Source organism: Chiloscyllium plagiosum, chromosome 5, assembly GCF_004010195.1.
Source record: "Chiloscyllium plagiosum isolate BGI_BamShark_2017 chromosome 5, ASM401019v2, whole genome shotgun sequence".
NCBI lineage: Eukaryota > Metazoa > Chordata > Chondrichthyes > Orectolobiformes > Hemiscylliidae > Chiloscyllium > Chiloscyllium plagiosum.
This window is the reverse complement of record NC_057714.1, coordinates 61,878,283-61,891,555: the sequence shown is the minus strand read 5'-3', so window position 1 is coordinate 61,891,555 and position 13,273 is coordinate 61,878,283. Positions and strand designations below refer to the sequence as shown.

Here is a 13,273-nt window from a genome sequence, read left to right as displayed (position 1 = left end):
GAATTATTTTAACAAAAACAATATTCATTTTTACAGAGGAATCCTGATTATCCAGCATTTGATTAACTGAATTATGGATTTTCTGGACAAGATCACAACGTCCCGATGCTTAGCTAAACTGTGTTATACAGCATTTGATTACCTAAACATTCAATTATCCGAACAAAATACTCCCAGTCCATGTCATTTGGATAATCGAGGTTTCTCTGTATTTTGTAGATTTGACGGCTCTTTGACATCTTGTCAGTTCTTTGACAACTTTGATGGTTCCAATGTGGTCTTAGATTTTTACACATATTCATGTCAACTTTTAACAATCCCAAAGGGCATCTGACCTCCCTTCATTGAATACCTTACCTGTCCAAAAAGGCTTCTGATATGTCCCAAATGTCTCCGAAGAACATTTCTGAATGGGTGCTTTACCTCTGTGAAGGAATATCTTGGGTTTTGAACTGTACCCACAAAATTCTGACCTGCTCTGACCAACTCTAATGAGCACGCTTTGGATTTGAGGCAACTACCTCACCCAAAGCACCCAACAGTGGAGGCAGTAGTTTGTTGTATAAACAGCTACCTCTATCAATCAATGAAATGAACTTTAGAATCCTCTGCTCCTCAGTCCCTGAGGTGATAGACCTAGATTTTCATATGGGGTCAGTGACACAGAGATTGGAGAATAGATGTGGCATGATGAAAATTTGGATAATGATGACTTGGCATCAGAACAGCACTCACTATCCCTGATTGGAAGTGCTCAGCTCTATTAAGTGACAGGTTTTAGATCTTGTGTCAAGTCAGAAGATGATGACAAGGGAGTGAAAAGTGTGCAACAGCAGCTAGTGGAATATAGGAATGGTGGAGAAGGAATTGTTGGGAGAAGGTTCAGGCTGTGAGCCAGTAGCTCACAAGAAGGATTTGGGGACCTCTGTGCTGATTAACAATTCTATCCATCCAATCAAAAGAGCTTTTCCTCTGTAACCTCCCCAATTTATTGAACAGAATCAAGGACAAGACACAAATGTTTGTTTTTTTGATTATAAGATCCAGGTAGATAATGCCCTGGCCCCATTCATCCCACATTGTCACTAGCAACACTCTTTTCCAGTTTTGTATAACTGGGAGCCATTGCAGAAAAATGAATCCTCTTTATTTCCTGGTCTGTCAGACTCAGATACTGAGGCTTTGTCCACTCTATAAACCAAGCTAAGATCAGGAGGAACTAAGAAATGATTTGAAATCTTAACACAACGAGACATGCCATATTTACCTACTGAGACTCGGGCAGCTTATGATTCTTAAAATAAATTTGCTTCCTTGTCTATTTTCCTATTATTTTGGAAAAACATTTTTTTGCTTATGTAACGCTCATTAAACGATTGAGGCAACCACAGGTAGTGAAGCACCAGTGATAGTGTTAACATTTTTTATTCAGATTGGTGAGCTGTTCACAGGATTTTGGAGACGATAATTTTAAATCAAAATATCAACCAGTTAATTGTGTACATCTGTAATTTTGTCAGTGCTGATGTTTGTAGATGGTTAGGTGCTTGGGTGGTCGTGTAATATTTACTATTGATAAAAATATAATTGTCCTGGCAATGCTATTTTTCAAGTTTTCTGAAGGTGGATCGCATACAATTATTCAGCGAAGTATACATATCTCAGTGACAGCACAGCTCCTCAGGCATGCATGAGCAACATCTATGTTCCGAAAGGTTAATTGCTTTCTAAAATTATACTCTGGCACTGTTTGAAAAGGAATTCCCTCACACCAGAAAGAGAAAGTGGCAGTGAAGGAATTGAGAGGAAAGCACGAACCACAAAATAGTGAAAGGAAGTCCAGAAATCCAGGGCTTAATTTTATCAGCCCTGTGAAGAAAAGGTTGGAGGTGGGATGCCAGCCAGGAAAATAGGGAAGAGCTGCATTGGGACAGATCGCCTCTTATTCCCGCGTCAATGGAGTTTTCCTGGCGCGGATTGGGGACTTCTCTGTCTATTCCGTGGAGGTGGGCAACCAATTAAGATAATTAGGGCACCGTTCAAGGGCTGATTGCAACGGCGCAAGTGTGTGTGTCAGCTGTGGAGAGGATTTCCCAGCCTCAAGCTGGTGGTCTGTCAATGCCTCCTTTAAATCCCTGCTTTTGTACAGACCACAGCTGCAGTCACAGTTCTGAACAAGGGTCACTGCACTCGAAATGTTAACTCTGCTTTCTCTCCGCAGATGCTGCCAGACGTGCAAAGTTTCTCCTGCAATTTCTGTTTTTGTTTCAGATCTTCAGTATCTGCAGTTCTTTGTTTTGGATTATTGCAGTGCCTTCCACAATGATAGCTTGGCAGCTGCTGCCATTGTTAATCTGTCCTTGGAGAGCACCTCCATCATGTGATGTCCTTGCCATTTCACACCAACATCAGCAGTTTCCTAGTGGAGCTGCCGGCTGCCTACAACCTTGGTGGATATTCAGTTCTCCTGCCTGTGCAGTAGGTCCACTGTCCCATTTGGACAAAGCTCAGAGAGGCATTTTGTTAATTGGTCACTTCCACAAAGTTCACACAGGCAAGTGTGATCACCATCGACACATCATCAGAATCAGCATCCACATATAATCCTGATAGCAAGTTCACCCTCTCAAAATGGCTGCAAAAAGATATACTAAGTGCCAGCCTTAACATTTCTTGATAAAATGATCTGTCATTTGTGCTTGGAGGAGGAAATGCTTGCAGATTGCATGTATTCATTAAGAATGTGCAAACTGAGATCTTGTGGTACTATTTGATCAAGATCTGGGCTGTTCTCCCAATGTTCAAATCAAAACAATCCCTCAACCATAACCTGGAATTGTTGCTTTGCTCCCTGTTAGACTTTGCTGTTTAGATATTCTCCATTTGGTTTCCCTACTTTACTGCAATGTCCTGAATTGGTTGTTGTGTACTTTGAAAGATCCTGTGCTCAAAAAAAGATGCTGTGTTAGTGCACTTTCAAAGGAGTGTTTCCAATGGCAGGTAAACTATTTCTAATTTAAACAAATATTGACTTTGACTCAAAGATGCCTTCAGCACATTTTAACCAGCTTCCTTCTTAGGGAAGATAGTTTCACTGCCCTACTTATTTTGGTGTGGTAACAGGTAACAATGAAACTCCCTACTATTATTTGTTTAATCTTTGTCAGATCAAGCTATCACTAGCAAGTCATCATTAGTTTTGAATGGTAAGCTTCCATATTCCTTAATAGATAAAACCTACAGAACAGAGAGTAAGATGAAAGACACATGGGACAATCAGTAAGACTTCTGTTTGAAAAGTCACATATATAAAGACTCTGTGCACAGGAGCTTACGGTAGCCTGTTATTATACTCCACATCATACAAACTCTCTGTGGTTTTACTCCAAGCCCAAGACTTGGGTTCGGTTCCGATCAAGTCTTTTGCTGGATCTGGATCCCCACTTTGGGGTGTGTGCTTTGATGTTCTAATTTATCCACCTATCCTGCTACCTTCAGGGACTAGTATACGTGCACGCTAAATTCCCTCTGATGTTTGGTGCTTCCCAAGATCCTACCATTCATTATGTATTTCCTTCTCTCATTTGTCCCATGTGCGTGTGACTATGATCTTCCTCTAAGCATTTTTTTAAATCTTAGGTACCGTTTGCCAATAGTGGTAATTGTTGTAAACAATAACGGAATTTACAGTGGAGTGGACGAGGACACATGGAAAGAGCTGGCAGAAGTAGGGGATGCTGCAATTGTGTAAGTAAAGAACCTTGTAATTCTCAATGTGTACGATAGAGTACAAAAGCTTCCTTTTGAATGTACAGAACTGTATCTGGAGCTGATTCCATTTCAGTAAAATGTCCAAGTGGCTGCAAGATAATAAGCCAATTGCACACACATTCCCTAATGGCCAAGCTTGTCAAAGTTATGGAGACTGAGGTATATTTGTGCGCTTTGTACTGATTGTTGAATAAAAGGTATCATAACTTAGTATCAGGTATCAGATACTGGTGTGCTATCGGTCAGAACTTGATTAGGTTAGTTCATTTTACCCTTTATTGTTTTTGGAACATCTGGGTGGTGGGGTAAAAGGAAGAATTTTTTTCTAAATTAGTTATCTAAGCAGAATTTTTTCATTTGCTCATGTTCTTATTTTGTTCTAGTAATTTATTAGTCTGGATGCTTGTGTACAAATAGTATCAAATAATATTATAGTATCCATGCACACTCTGTAACACACTTTTTCCCTTGTGATGGATTTCTTTTCTTTAGTCGTATCCATTTGATGTATAAGAGAAAATGACCTGTGAAGTGGAAAATTCCAGGAACTGAGTGTACTAATGGTTGTTCGGTGACCACATTCAAATCAACCTACATACAAAAATGGTCTTGTTGCTAAGTTTTCAATAGGCCACTTGAAAACAATTCAAGGGTCTCTGAAGAGCAGTACAAACCTTAAGGTTGGATAGGAGTGCATGAGAGAGAGGCCAACAGAAGCAGGCTGTTCAGCTGGACTGCTCAGAAGATAACTAAACTGTACAGGTTCTGTGAGTTGGGGATTCAGAAAGAAGTCAAAGAATAGTTGGCTAGTTCTGTGTTTTAAGAATCAGGAAGGTGAAGGAATTGTATGAATAGACCTCAGGGAAAAAAAAATCCACAGACAATATTAGCTGGGTGAAGCTAGCTGTCGGTGAAAAGCTGGAGTTGTATCTGTGAGTGAGCGGTAGAGAACAATTCCCAGAATGCACAGGAACTTAAGCTCAGGAAAGAAGGGTGAAATACCAGAACATGAACAGTTGTTGAGACAATCTGTGATGGAGTACTTCATAAAGAGTTGCAAAACTTCAAAAAATAAATAATTGGAATCACTTGTCAAGTTTTAATGAGGTTTGAATGCCCAAAGGTTCATTAACATCATGTGGAACATTGCCAAAAGATCTGAGGGATCTGTCTTGTCTTTATTTGCTATTTGCTGAACTCTACAGGTTGCAGTGGTATAGTTTATTATTATCCATATTTACTTCAGGTTAATTCTAGATCTTAGAATATAAATTAGATGTATATTGTAGATTATGTTACGTTCTAACTTTGTGTAGACCAACATCAAGAAACTGAAAGCCCTACACATCCTGGTCCTACTTTGTGTGGTTAGATATTCCTGATCTATAGTCTACATTCCTGATTGTAACTGTCTTGACAAGAGGACATTGCAGGTGAATGGAGTAAGAAGGTAGTTAAGCCAAATAATTAAACAATTGAGACTAATTTTCTAAATGTCACTGAAGAATCACGGTCTGTCAGGACTTCACATAGTAAAAGGAGGCAGCAAGCAAGAGGGAGCTTCATGCTGGCTTCATTCAGCAGGGACTGTGGCTGGAACAACATGGACATTGATGAATGAAAGTAGAGGGGAGGATGAAGGTGCCAATACTGATGGACCATGTTCCGCTGGTGTTTCTGAGCACTGTAGCTTTAGCTCAAGAAATGAGCAGGGAAGGGATTGTTGATAAGGCATTTGCATTAGAGGCATTGAAAACTGGGAGGCTACCTGACATGGACATCATTTGGACTGAGTTTGGTTGAGGCCCTGATGAGGAGTATGAGGAGAATCAAAGAGAGGAAAGGAGGACTTCAGCCCAGCAACAGGAGAACACCATCAGGCTGACAAAAGGGTCTACTTTGGGGTCAGCAGGTAAGAGAATATGGTAGAAGGATATATGAGCCATATCCTGAAAACAGGTCATCCATACAGAGTCCACTGTCTAAGGCCTAACTACCTGTAAATGTCCAAGCAACTCTGTCTCCATAGGTTCTTTTTTCCAGCGAGGCCATCACTGGTCTCTATGCCATCATGCAGGGCGAGTGTCCTCCATGGGAGGTGGTGACCATGTGGCACCTGAACGTTATCATGCCACTGAAAATCTAAACCTGTGGATTGTTTCAGGCATCAAGAGGAGGTTGGTGTGAGGTTTCACAATCTGAAGTTACATCATTGACGGGCCTGAGGTCCACTTCAAGAGGATCCACAGAGCAATTCAATCAGCCATCTAGCAGACCATAGAGGTTCTGAGGATGCAATTTCAGTGCTTTGATCAGTCCAATGGAACCCTTTAGAGTACTCCAGCAAGGGCCTCATGTATAAGACATAATGCACAGGGCAGAAGTAGACCATTCAGCTCCTGAAGTCTGCTCTGCCAATCAATTGGATCATAGTTGATCTGATAATCTTCAACTCCAAGGATGCCCTGAGGCATAGTACATTGGCGAGACCGAGTGGAGGCTATGGGAATGGATGAATGGACACCACCCAACAATCAACAGACAGGAGTGTTCCCTCCCAGTCGGGGAACACTTCAGTGATCTTGGACATTCAGCCTCAGATCTTCAGGTGACTGTCCTCCAAGGAGGACTTCAGGGCAAGCAACAACGCAGAGTGGCTGATCAGAAGCTAATAGCAAAATTCGGTACCCATGGGATGGCCTTAACTGGGACCGTGGGTTCATGTCACATTACAGGTGACCCCACTGCACGATACACAAACACACGCTCGCGCGAGCACACACTCCTACATACTGTCACACCCACGCGGACCCATCCTCATACATAAGTTCTGTCTCATATGCACACACACACACCAACACACCCACCATCTCAAACATACCCTATCACACTTACACTCACGCATATATACACACACACTCTATTACGTGCTCTCACACCCACGTGGACACACTCAATCTGTTGCTCCTATATGCGCACACATATAAGCTTATGGGGTGAATTTGTTTTTCAGCATTACATTTTATTTCCAAGTCATTCTGCACTTCCTCCCAACTTCCTCAACACTACCTGCCCCTCCACCTATCTTTGTGACATCTGCAAACTTAGCAACAGTGCCTTCAGTTCCTTTATCCAGATTGTTAATGTATAATGTGAATAGCTGTGGTCCCAATACGGACCCTTGCGGGACTCCACTAGTCATTGGCTGCCCTCCTGAAAAAGGTCTTTTTATCCCCACTGCCTTCTACCCATCAGCCAATCCTCTATCCATGCCAGGACCTTGCTCCTAATACAATCGGCTCTTATTTAGCAGCCTCCTGTGCAGCATCTTGTCAAAAGCCTTCTGGAAATCCAAATAGATCACGTCCACTGCCTCTCAGTCAAAATGACAGCATACAGAGCGACTGGAGTTTCCACTGACTACAATGTGAGCTACAGCTGATGCTGCAAGAGCAGCAGGTGCTGGACCGTAACGACAGTAAACTATTGAGGGAGTTCACATTCCTGATCACAGAACAAGACCCACATTGTTAATGAGAGTCTTGATTCATCTATTTTCATAAAAAAACAATTATTTGATATCAATGATTCCTTTTGGACTGGGATATCAGCGGGTGTTTGTGCAACAAACTTTACTAAATGAAGTTTTACTCAACCAAGGCCTTGATTGTTAGGTTTTCATTTGGAGGGTATAAAGCAAAGCTCTGTTTCTAAGTGTGATTTGTTTATAAGAGGTGCAGCTTGTTCTTTGCCTAGCTGAAGTGCCTTTTGATAATGAAGCTATTATTCCAGGCCACTAACATTACAGGGCTTGCTTATTTCTCTTTTTGCTTTATTGGCAGCTGAGTATTCCATGGCTTGTCTCTTCTTATTCCTTAATAAATAAATAAATAATCTTAATAATATACAAGTATTTTGCTCGGTAACAATTAAAGCCGTTGTATAAATATACATTCTGATGTTTTGGGTTGAACGTTTTCTTTTTCACACCCTCTGAGATGTTAGTATGATTTGTATATCAAATGGTGAGCTACAGGTTGTTACCTTTTAGTTCTAAATTGATGTTTGTCTATGACTGTTAAGAATCACTTCATGCGATATTCTTTAAAATGGCTGTTCAGTGAAATCAGTTACTCTTCCATTTGGCTGGGCTCCATTCAAATGTAGATCCTTGCATGGCCTGGTGATTTTACATACCACCTATTTATCTTGCATTGTGTCTATGATCAGACTTCTTTTCTCTTCAGAGTAGACAAAGCAGGAGGCTGGAAAAACACAGCAAGCCAGGCAGCATCAAGAAGTGGAGAAGTCAACATTTCAGATGTAACCCTTCTTCTGGACTAAAGGTGGGTGTAAGGGGGGAGCTGCAGATAAAGGGGGGTTGTGGGATATTGGGTGGGGAGAAGAGCTGAGTGAGGTGAGGTAGGAATTGGTGAACACATATAGAGGGTATGACCTTGTTGGTTGATGGGAGGAATGAAATCTGGTTGGTAGCTGGAAGGAAGGGTCAGTCCAAGAGGAATGGAATGGAGGATGTGCAGCTGGAAAGGGAGTAGGGAATGGGAAGGGGCTATTTAAAATTGGACGACTCAGTGTTGAGTTCTCCGGGCTGTAGGCTGCCCAGGTGGAAGATCAGGTGTTGTTCCTCCAATTTGTGGTCTGATTCTCAGTGGCAATGGAGGAGGTCAAGGATGGTCATGTTGGAGAGGGAATGGGAAAGGGAATTAAAACAGGCGGTGATTGGGAGGTCAGGTTGGCCCTTGCGAGCACGGCTGAGGTGCTCAGTGAAACCTGTCCTTCATTTATGTTTGATCTTACCGATGTCGAGATCACATTGAGAACACCGGATACTGTATCCCAGTCACTGCGCATTTCAATTCCCCTTCCCATTCTCTCTCTGACATGACCATTCTCAGCCTCCTCCATTGCCACAGCGAATCAGACCACTAATTGGAGGAACAACACCTCGTCTTCCACCTGGGCAGCCTGCAGCCCAGAGGACTCAACATAGAGTTCTCCAATTTCAAATCACTTCCCTTCCCATCCCCTTTTCTTCCCTTCCATTCCTCTGACTGACTCTTCCTTCCAGCTACCAACCAGATTCATTCCTCCCATTGACCAAGCAGGCCGTAGCCTCTATCTATGTTCACCTATCACTACCTCACTACTCAAGCCTTGTGGCACCCAAAACCCTCCCCCACCAACCCTCCCTTCTCTGCAGTTCCTCTTACACCCACCCCAATCCTGAAGAAGGGTTACACCCAAAATGTTGACTGCTCCACCTCCTGATGCTGCTGTCTTGCTGTGATCTTCCAGCCTCCTGCTTGTCTACCTTGGATTCCCACATCTGCAGTTCTTTTGTCTCTTTTCTCTTCAGAGCAATTTCTCTTCAGTGGTGTGCAGTGAATTGTCGGGCAGTGGGAGTGTCGGTTAGCTCACTTGGCTGGACAGCTAGTTTACGATGCTGACTGATGCCAGAAGTGTAGTTTCAATTCCCATATTGACTGAGATTGCCAGGGAGGACTTTCCTTCTCAACCTCTCTCCTTGCCTGAGGTGGGGTGACCCTCAGGTTCAACTACCACCAGTCACTTCTCTGATGAGAGAGCACCCCACTGAATTGTGGAAGAAGATAAAGATGATCTGAGTATCATCCTACTACTCTCATTTGTGAGAATGAAACTTACAAACGTATTGAAATAAATAAAGCATTATACTCTTATTTTCATTTCTCTTGGAGTACATGCAATGCAAAATTTGGCAATGTGTAGGCAACAAATCATCTACATTTCATTTTGCTTGCGCATATTTTAAGAAAAGTTAAATGTTGGCATAACCTCAGCTGCTTCAGACTTGAAGATGAAAGATGATAAGGAGTCAATAAAACAGTGGGATCAATTTTAGGAGGCTCGAGAAATAAATTGGCAAGGGGTCATTTTATGTTTTAGCCTTTGCTGGTTCCTTGCCTTCATTCCTTGACTTCTTTAAAATATTCAAACAAGTTGGTAGGATGCAACTTAATGTGTGGAAGCTGAGTTGGGTGCTCCTGATGCAGTCTTCTCTGTCTCAGTGGTTGTAGAATGTGTTCCTAATTATTCGTAATTAACCACCAGGATGTTAATAGAGGATTCACTGAATGTCAAGGAGCGGTGGTTAAATTGTCTCTTTTTGGAGATAGTCATTGCCTGATATTTGTATGTATGTATGTTATTTGCCATTTTTCAGTCCACCTTAGATGTTGTGCAGATCTTGTTGCATTTGAACATGGACTACTTCAGTATCTGAGGAGTTGTGAATGGTGTTGAATATTGTGCAATCATTGGTAAACATTCCACTCTGACCTCTATAATGGAGGGAAGGATGTTGATGAAGCAGCTGAAGATAGTTGGGCCTAGAACACTATCTTATGGAACTCCTGAAAAAGTGTCCTGGAGTGGCGATGACTGACCTTCAACAACCACAACCATTTTCCTATATGGCAGGTATGTCTCTAACCAATGGAGAGATTGCAGTCTGATTCCGGTTTTGCCAGGGAACCTTGATACCACACTTGGTCAGATGCGGCCTTGATATCAAGGGCTGTCACTCTCTTCTCATCTCTGGAACTCAGCCCTTTTGTCCATGTTTGAACCATAGCTGTGATATGATCAGGGGCTGATTGGCCCTGGCTGTACCCAAGCTGGGCATCAATGAGCAGGTTATTGCTGAGCAGATGCTGTTTGATAGCACTGTTGATGACATCTTCCATCACTTTGCAGATGAGTAATAATTCGCTGCGTTGGATTTGTCCTTTTTTTTGTGTACAGAACATACCTGGGCAATTTTCCATGTTGTCAGTGTTGTAACTATACTGGAACAGCTTGGCTAAGGGAGCGGCAAGTTCTGGTACACATGTCTTCAGTGCTATTGCTGGAGTATTTCCAGGGTCCATAACCTTTGCAGTATCCATTGTCCCTAACTGTTTCTTGATATCACATGGAGTGAATTGAAGTAGCTGAAGACAGATATCTGTGATGCTGGTGACCTCTGGAGGAGGCAGAGATGGATCATCCACTCTGCATTCCTCAGTGAATATTCCTGTGAATGTTTCAGCCTTATCCTTTGTACTGATGTGTTGGGCTCTTCCATCATTGAGAATGGGTATATTTGTGGAGCCACTGAGTTGTTTAATTGTCCACCACCTTTCACAACTGGATGTGGCAGGACTGCAGAGCTTGGATCTGATCTATTGATTGTGGATCACTTAGCTCCGTTTTATCACTTGCTGCTTATGCTGCTTGGCATGTACGTAATCATGTTCAGTGGCTTCACCAGGTTGATACCTCAATTTTAGATAAGCCTTGGTGCTGCTCTTGGCATGATCTCCTGCACTCTTCATTGAACCAGGGTTGATCCCCCGGATTGATGGTAATGGTTCTGTGTTGGAATACAATTCTGCTGCTGTTAATGAGCATCATGGATGCCAAATCTTGAGTTCAAGATAATGTCACACATCAAAATGTGAAGGTGGAACTTTGTCTCCATAAGGACTATGTGGTGGCCATTCTTACTAATACTGTTATGGCCAGATGCATCTGCAGCTGGCATGTTGGTGAGGATGTGTCAGGTATGTTTTTCCCTCTTGTTGTTTCCTTCGTAATCAGCTGCAGACCCAGTCTAGCAGCTATTTCCTTGAGGACATCAGCAGCTTGATCAGTAGTGCTACTGTTGAACCACTCTTGGTGGTAGACGTTGAAATCATTGAGTTAATGTTGAAATCTCCCAGGGCTACTCTCTCATGACGATACCAAAGTGCCGTCACCTCTGTGGGGTCTGTCCTTCCAGTAGGATAGGACATACCGAAGATGGTGACGGTGGTGTTTGGGACATTGTCTGTGAGGAATGATTCCATGAATATGACTAAGTCGAGTTGTTGTTTGATTAGTCAGCGAGTCAGCCCTCCCAATTTTGGCACTAATCCTCAGATATTAGTAAAAAGGACTTTGCAGCATTGTTTGCAGCTGTTTCTGCTGTAGTCTTTTCTGATGTCTAGGTTAATGCCAGGTCATCTGTCCAGTTTCATTGCTTTCTTGAGACTTTATAATGATTGGTACAACTGAGTGGCTTGCTCAGCCACTTCAGAGGGCACTTGAGAATTAATCACATTGCTGTGGGTCTGGAGCCACGTGTAGGTCAGACCAGGTAAGGATGGCAGATTTCCATCCAAGAAGAACATTAGTGAACAAGATAGGTTTCATGGTCAATTAGATTCTTAATTTCAGATATTTATTTCATTCATATTCCACCACAGTGGGATTCAGATCCAACCCTCAGAATAATATGGGAGTTTTAGATTAACAGTCTAGCGATAAAACCACTAGGCCATCGCCTTCCTTCAACTTGCAGAGAATTATGTGCTTTTAATTTATAGCAACTTTTGTTTTGATCTTACTTGTTACTGTACATGACTGAGGCAGCAGTTAATATTGGTATTGTCAAACATGCTTTCCAATAATGACGTTATCTAAACATTGCCAATGTTACAGATGAAACAATTGTCTTAAGGATATTTTTATGTAATAATGGATAGCATTTCATTAATTGGCTGAATTTTGAAACCATGATTAATTGTGTAATTTGGCTCTCATTTAAACAAAAATAAATGAAGAAAGGCTTTTTTTCCTTCAATAAATAATTAAAATATAAATTTACGTAAACTTTCTTTCAATTCTTTCAGAGCTCCACCTATCTCTCTCACACCTAATGCTCACTATGAGCAGGTCATGACTGCATTTGGTGGAAAAGGCTACTTTGTACAAACACCAGAGGAGCTGCAAAAGGCACTTTCTGCATGTTTAGCAGACCAGAAACTGCCATCACTTATTAATGTGATGATTGACCCATCATCTGATAGAAAGAAACAAGTAAGTGTATTTGAAGGAATGAGTTTTGTATACGTGGAACAATTTTGAGGTCCGCTAATTCTTAAGGATTTGAAGCAGCCATTGACATTTTGAGGTTGGAGAAAGTTGAAAGATTCTGATATGTGAATGAACATATCTATAGTTAATCACATTAAATTGCTATGTATGTTTAGATGATTGTGTATTTTGTAGAGTGTATAGTATTTAGAGTGACCTCCTGTGGTGATGATTATACTCTTTATCATGAATCTTTTAAATTAAATTTGTGTTTGGTAGTGATGTTCCAGCAACACATCAAGATAGTGCCAATAGAATTGTTGCATTCAGGATTTTTGCAAGACTACCCACACAGACAGTTTTTAACTTTCAGCCAGCTGTCTGGAGAGGATGTGTGATAGGGGTCAGCTGCTTTCCTATGGAAAAAGCTAGGTAAAAACAATATCTGCAGATGCTGGAAACCAGATTCTGGATTAGTGGTGCTGGAAGAGCACAGCAGTTCAGGCAGCATCCAAGGAGCTTCGAAATCGACGTTTCGGGCAAAAGCCCTTCATCAGGAATAAAGGCAGTGAGCCTGGAGCGTGGAGAGATAAGCTAAAGGAGG

General features: G+C 41.9%; 1 protein-coding gene across 1 annotated transcript in view; it reads left to right on the top strand.

Annotated features, from left to right (window-relative positions):
* hacl1 (2-hydroxyacyl-CoA lyase 1) overlaps nt 1-13,273 on the top strand; it is a 107,514-nt gene that overhangs the window by 87,415 nt on the left and 6,826 nt on the right. The window contains exons 15-16 of the mRNA XM_043690167.1: nt 3,640-3,747; nt 12,486-12,672. Coding sequence (XP_043546102.1) covers nt 3,640-3,747; nt 12,486-12,672 — 295 coding nt within the window. The remainder of the gene's footprint in view (nt 1-3,639; nt 3,748-12,485; nt 12,673-13,273) is intronic.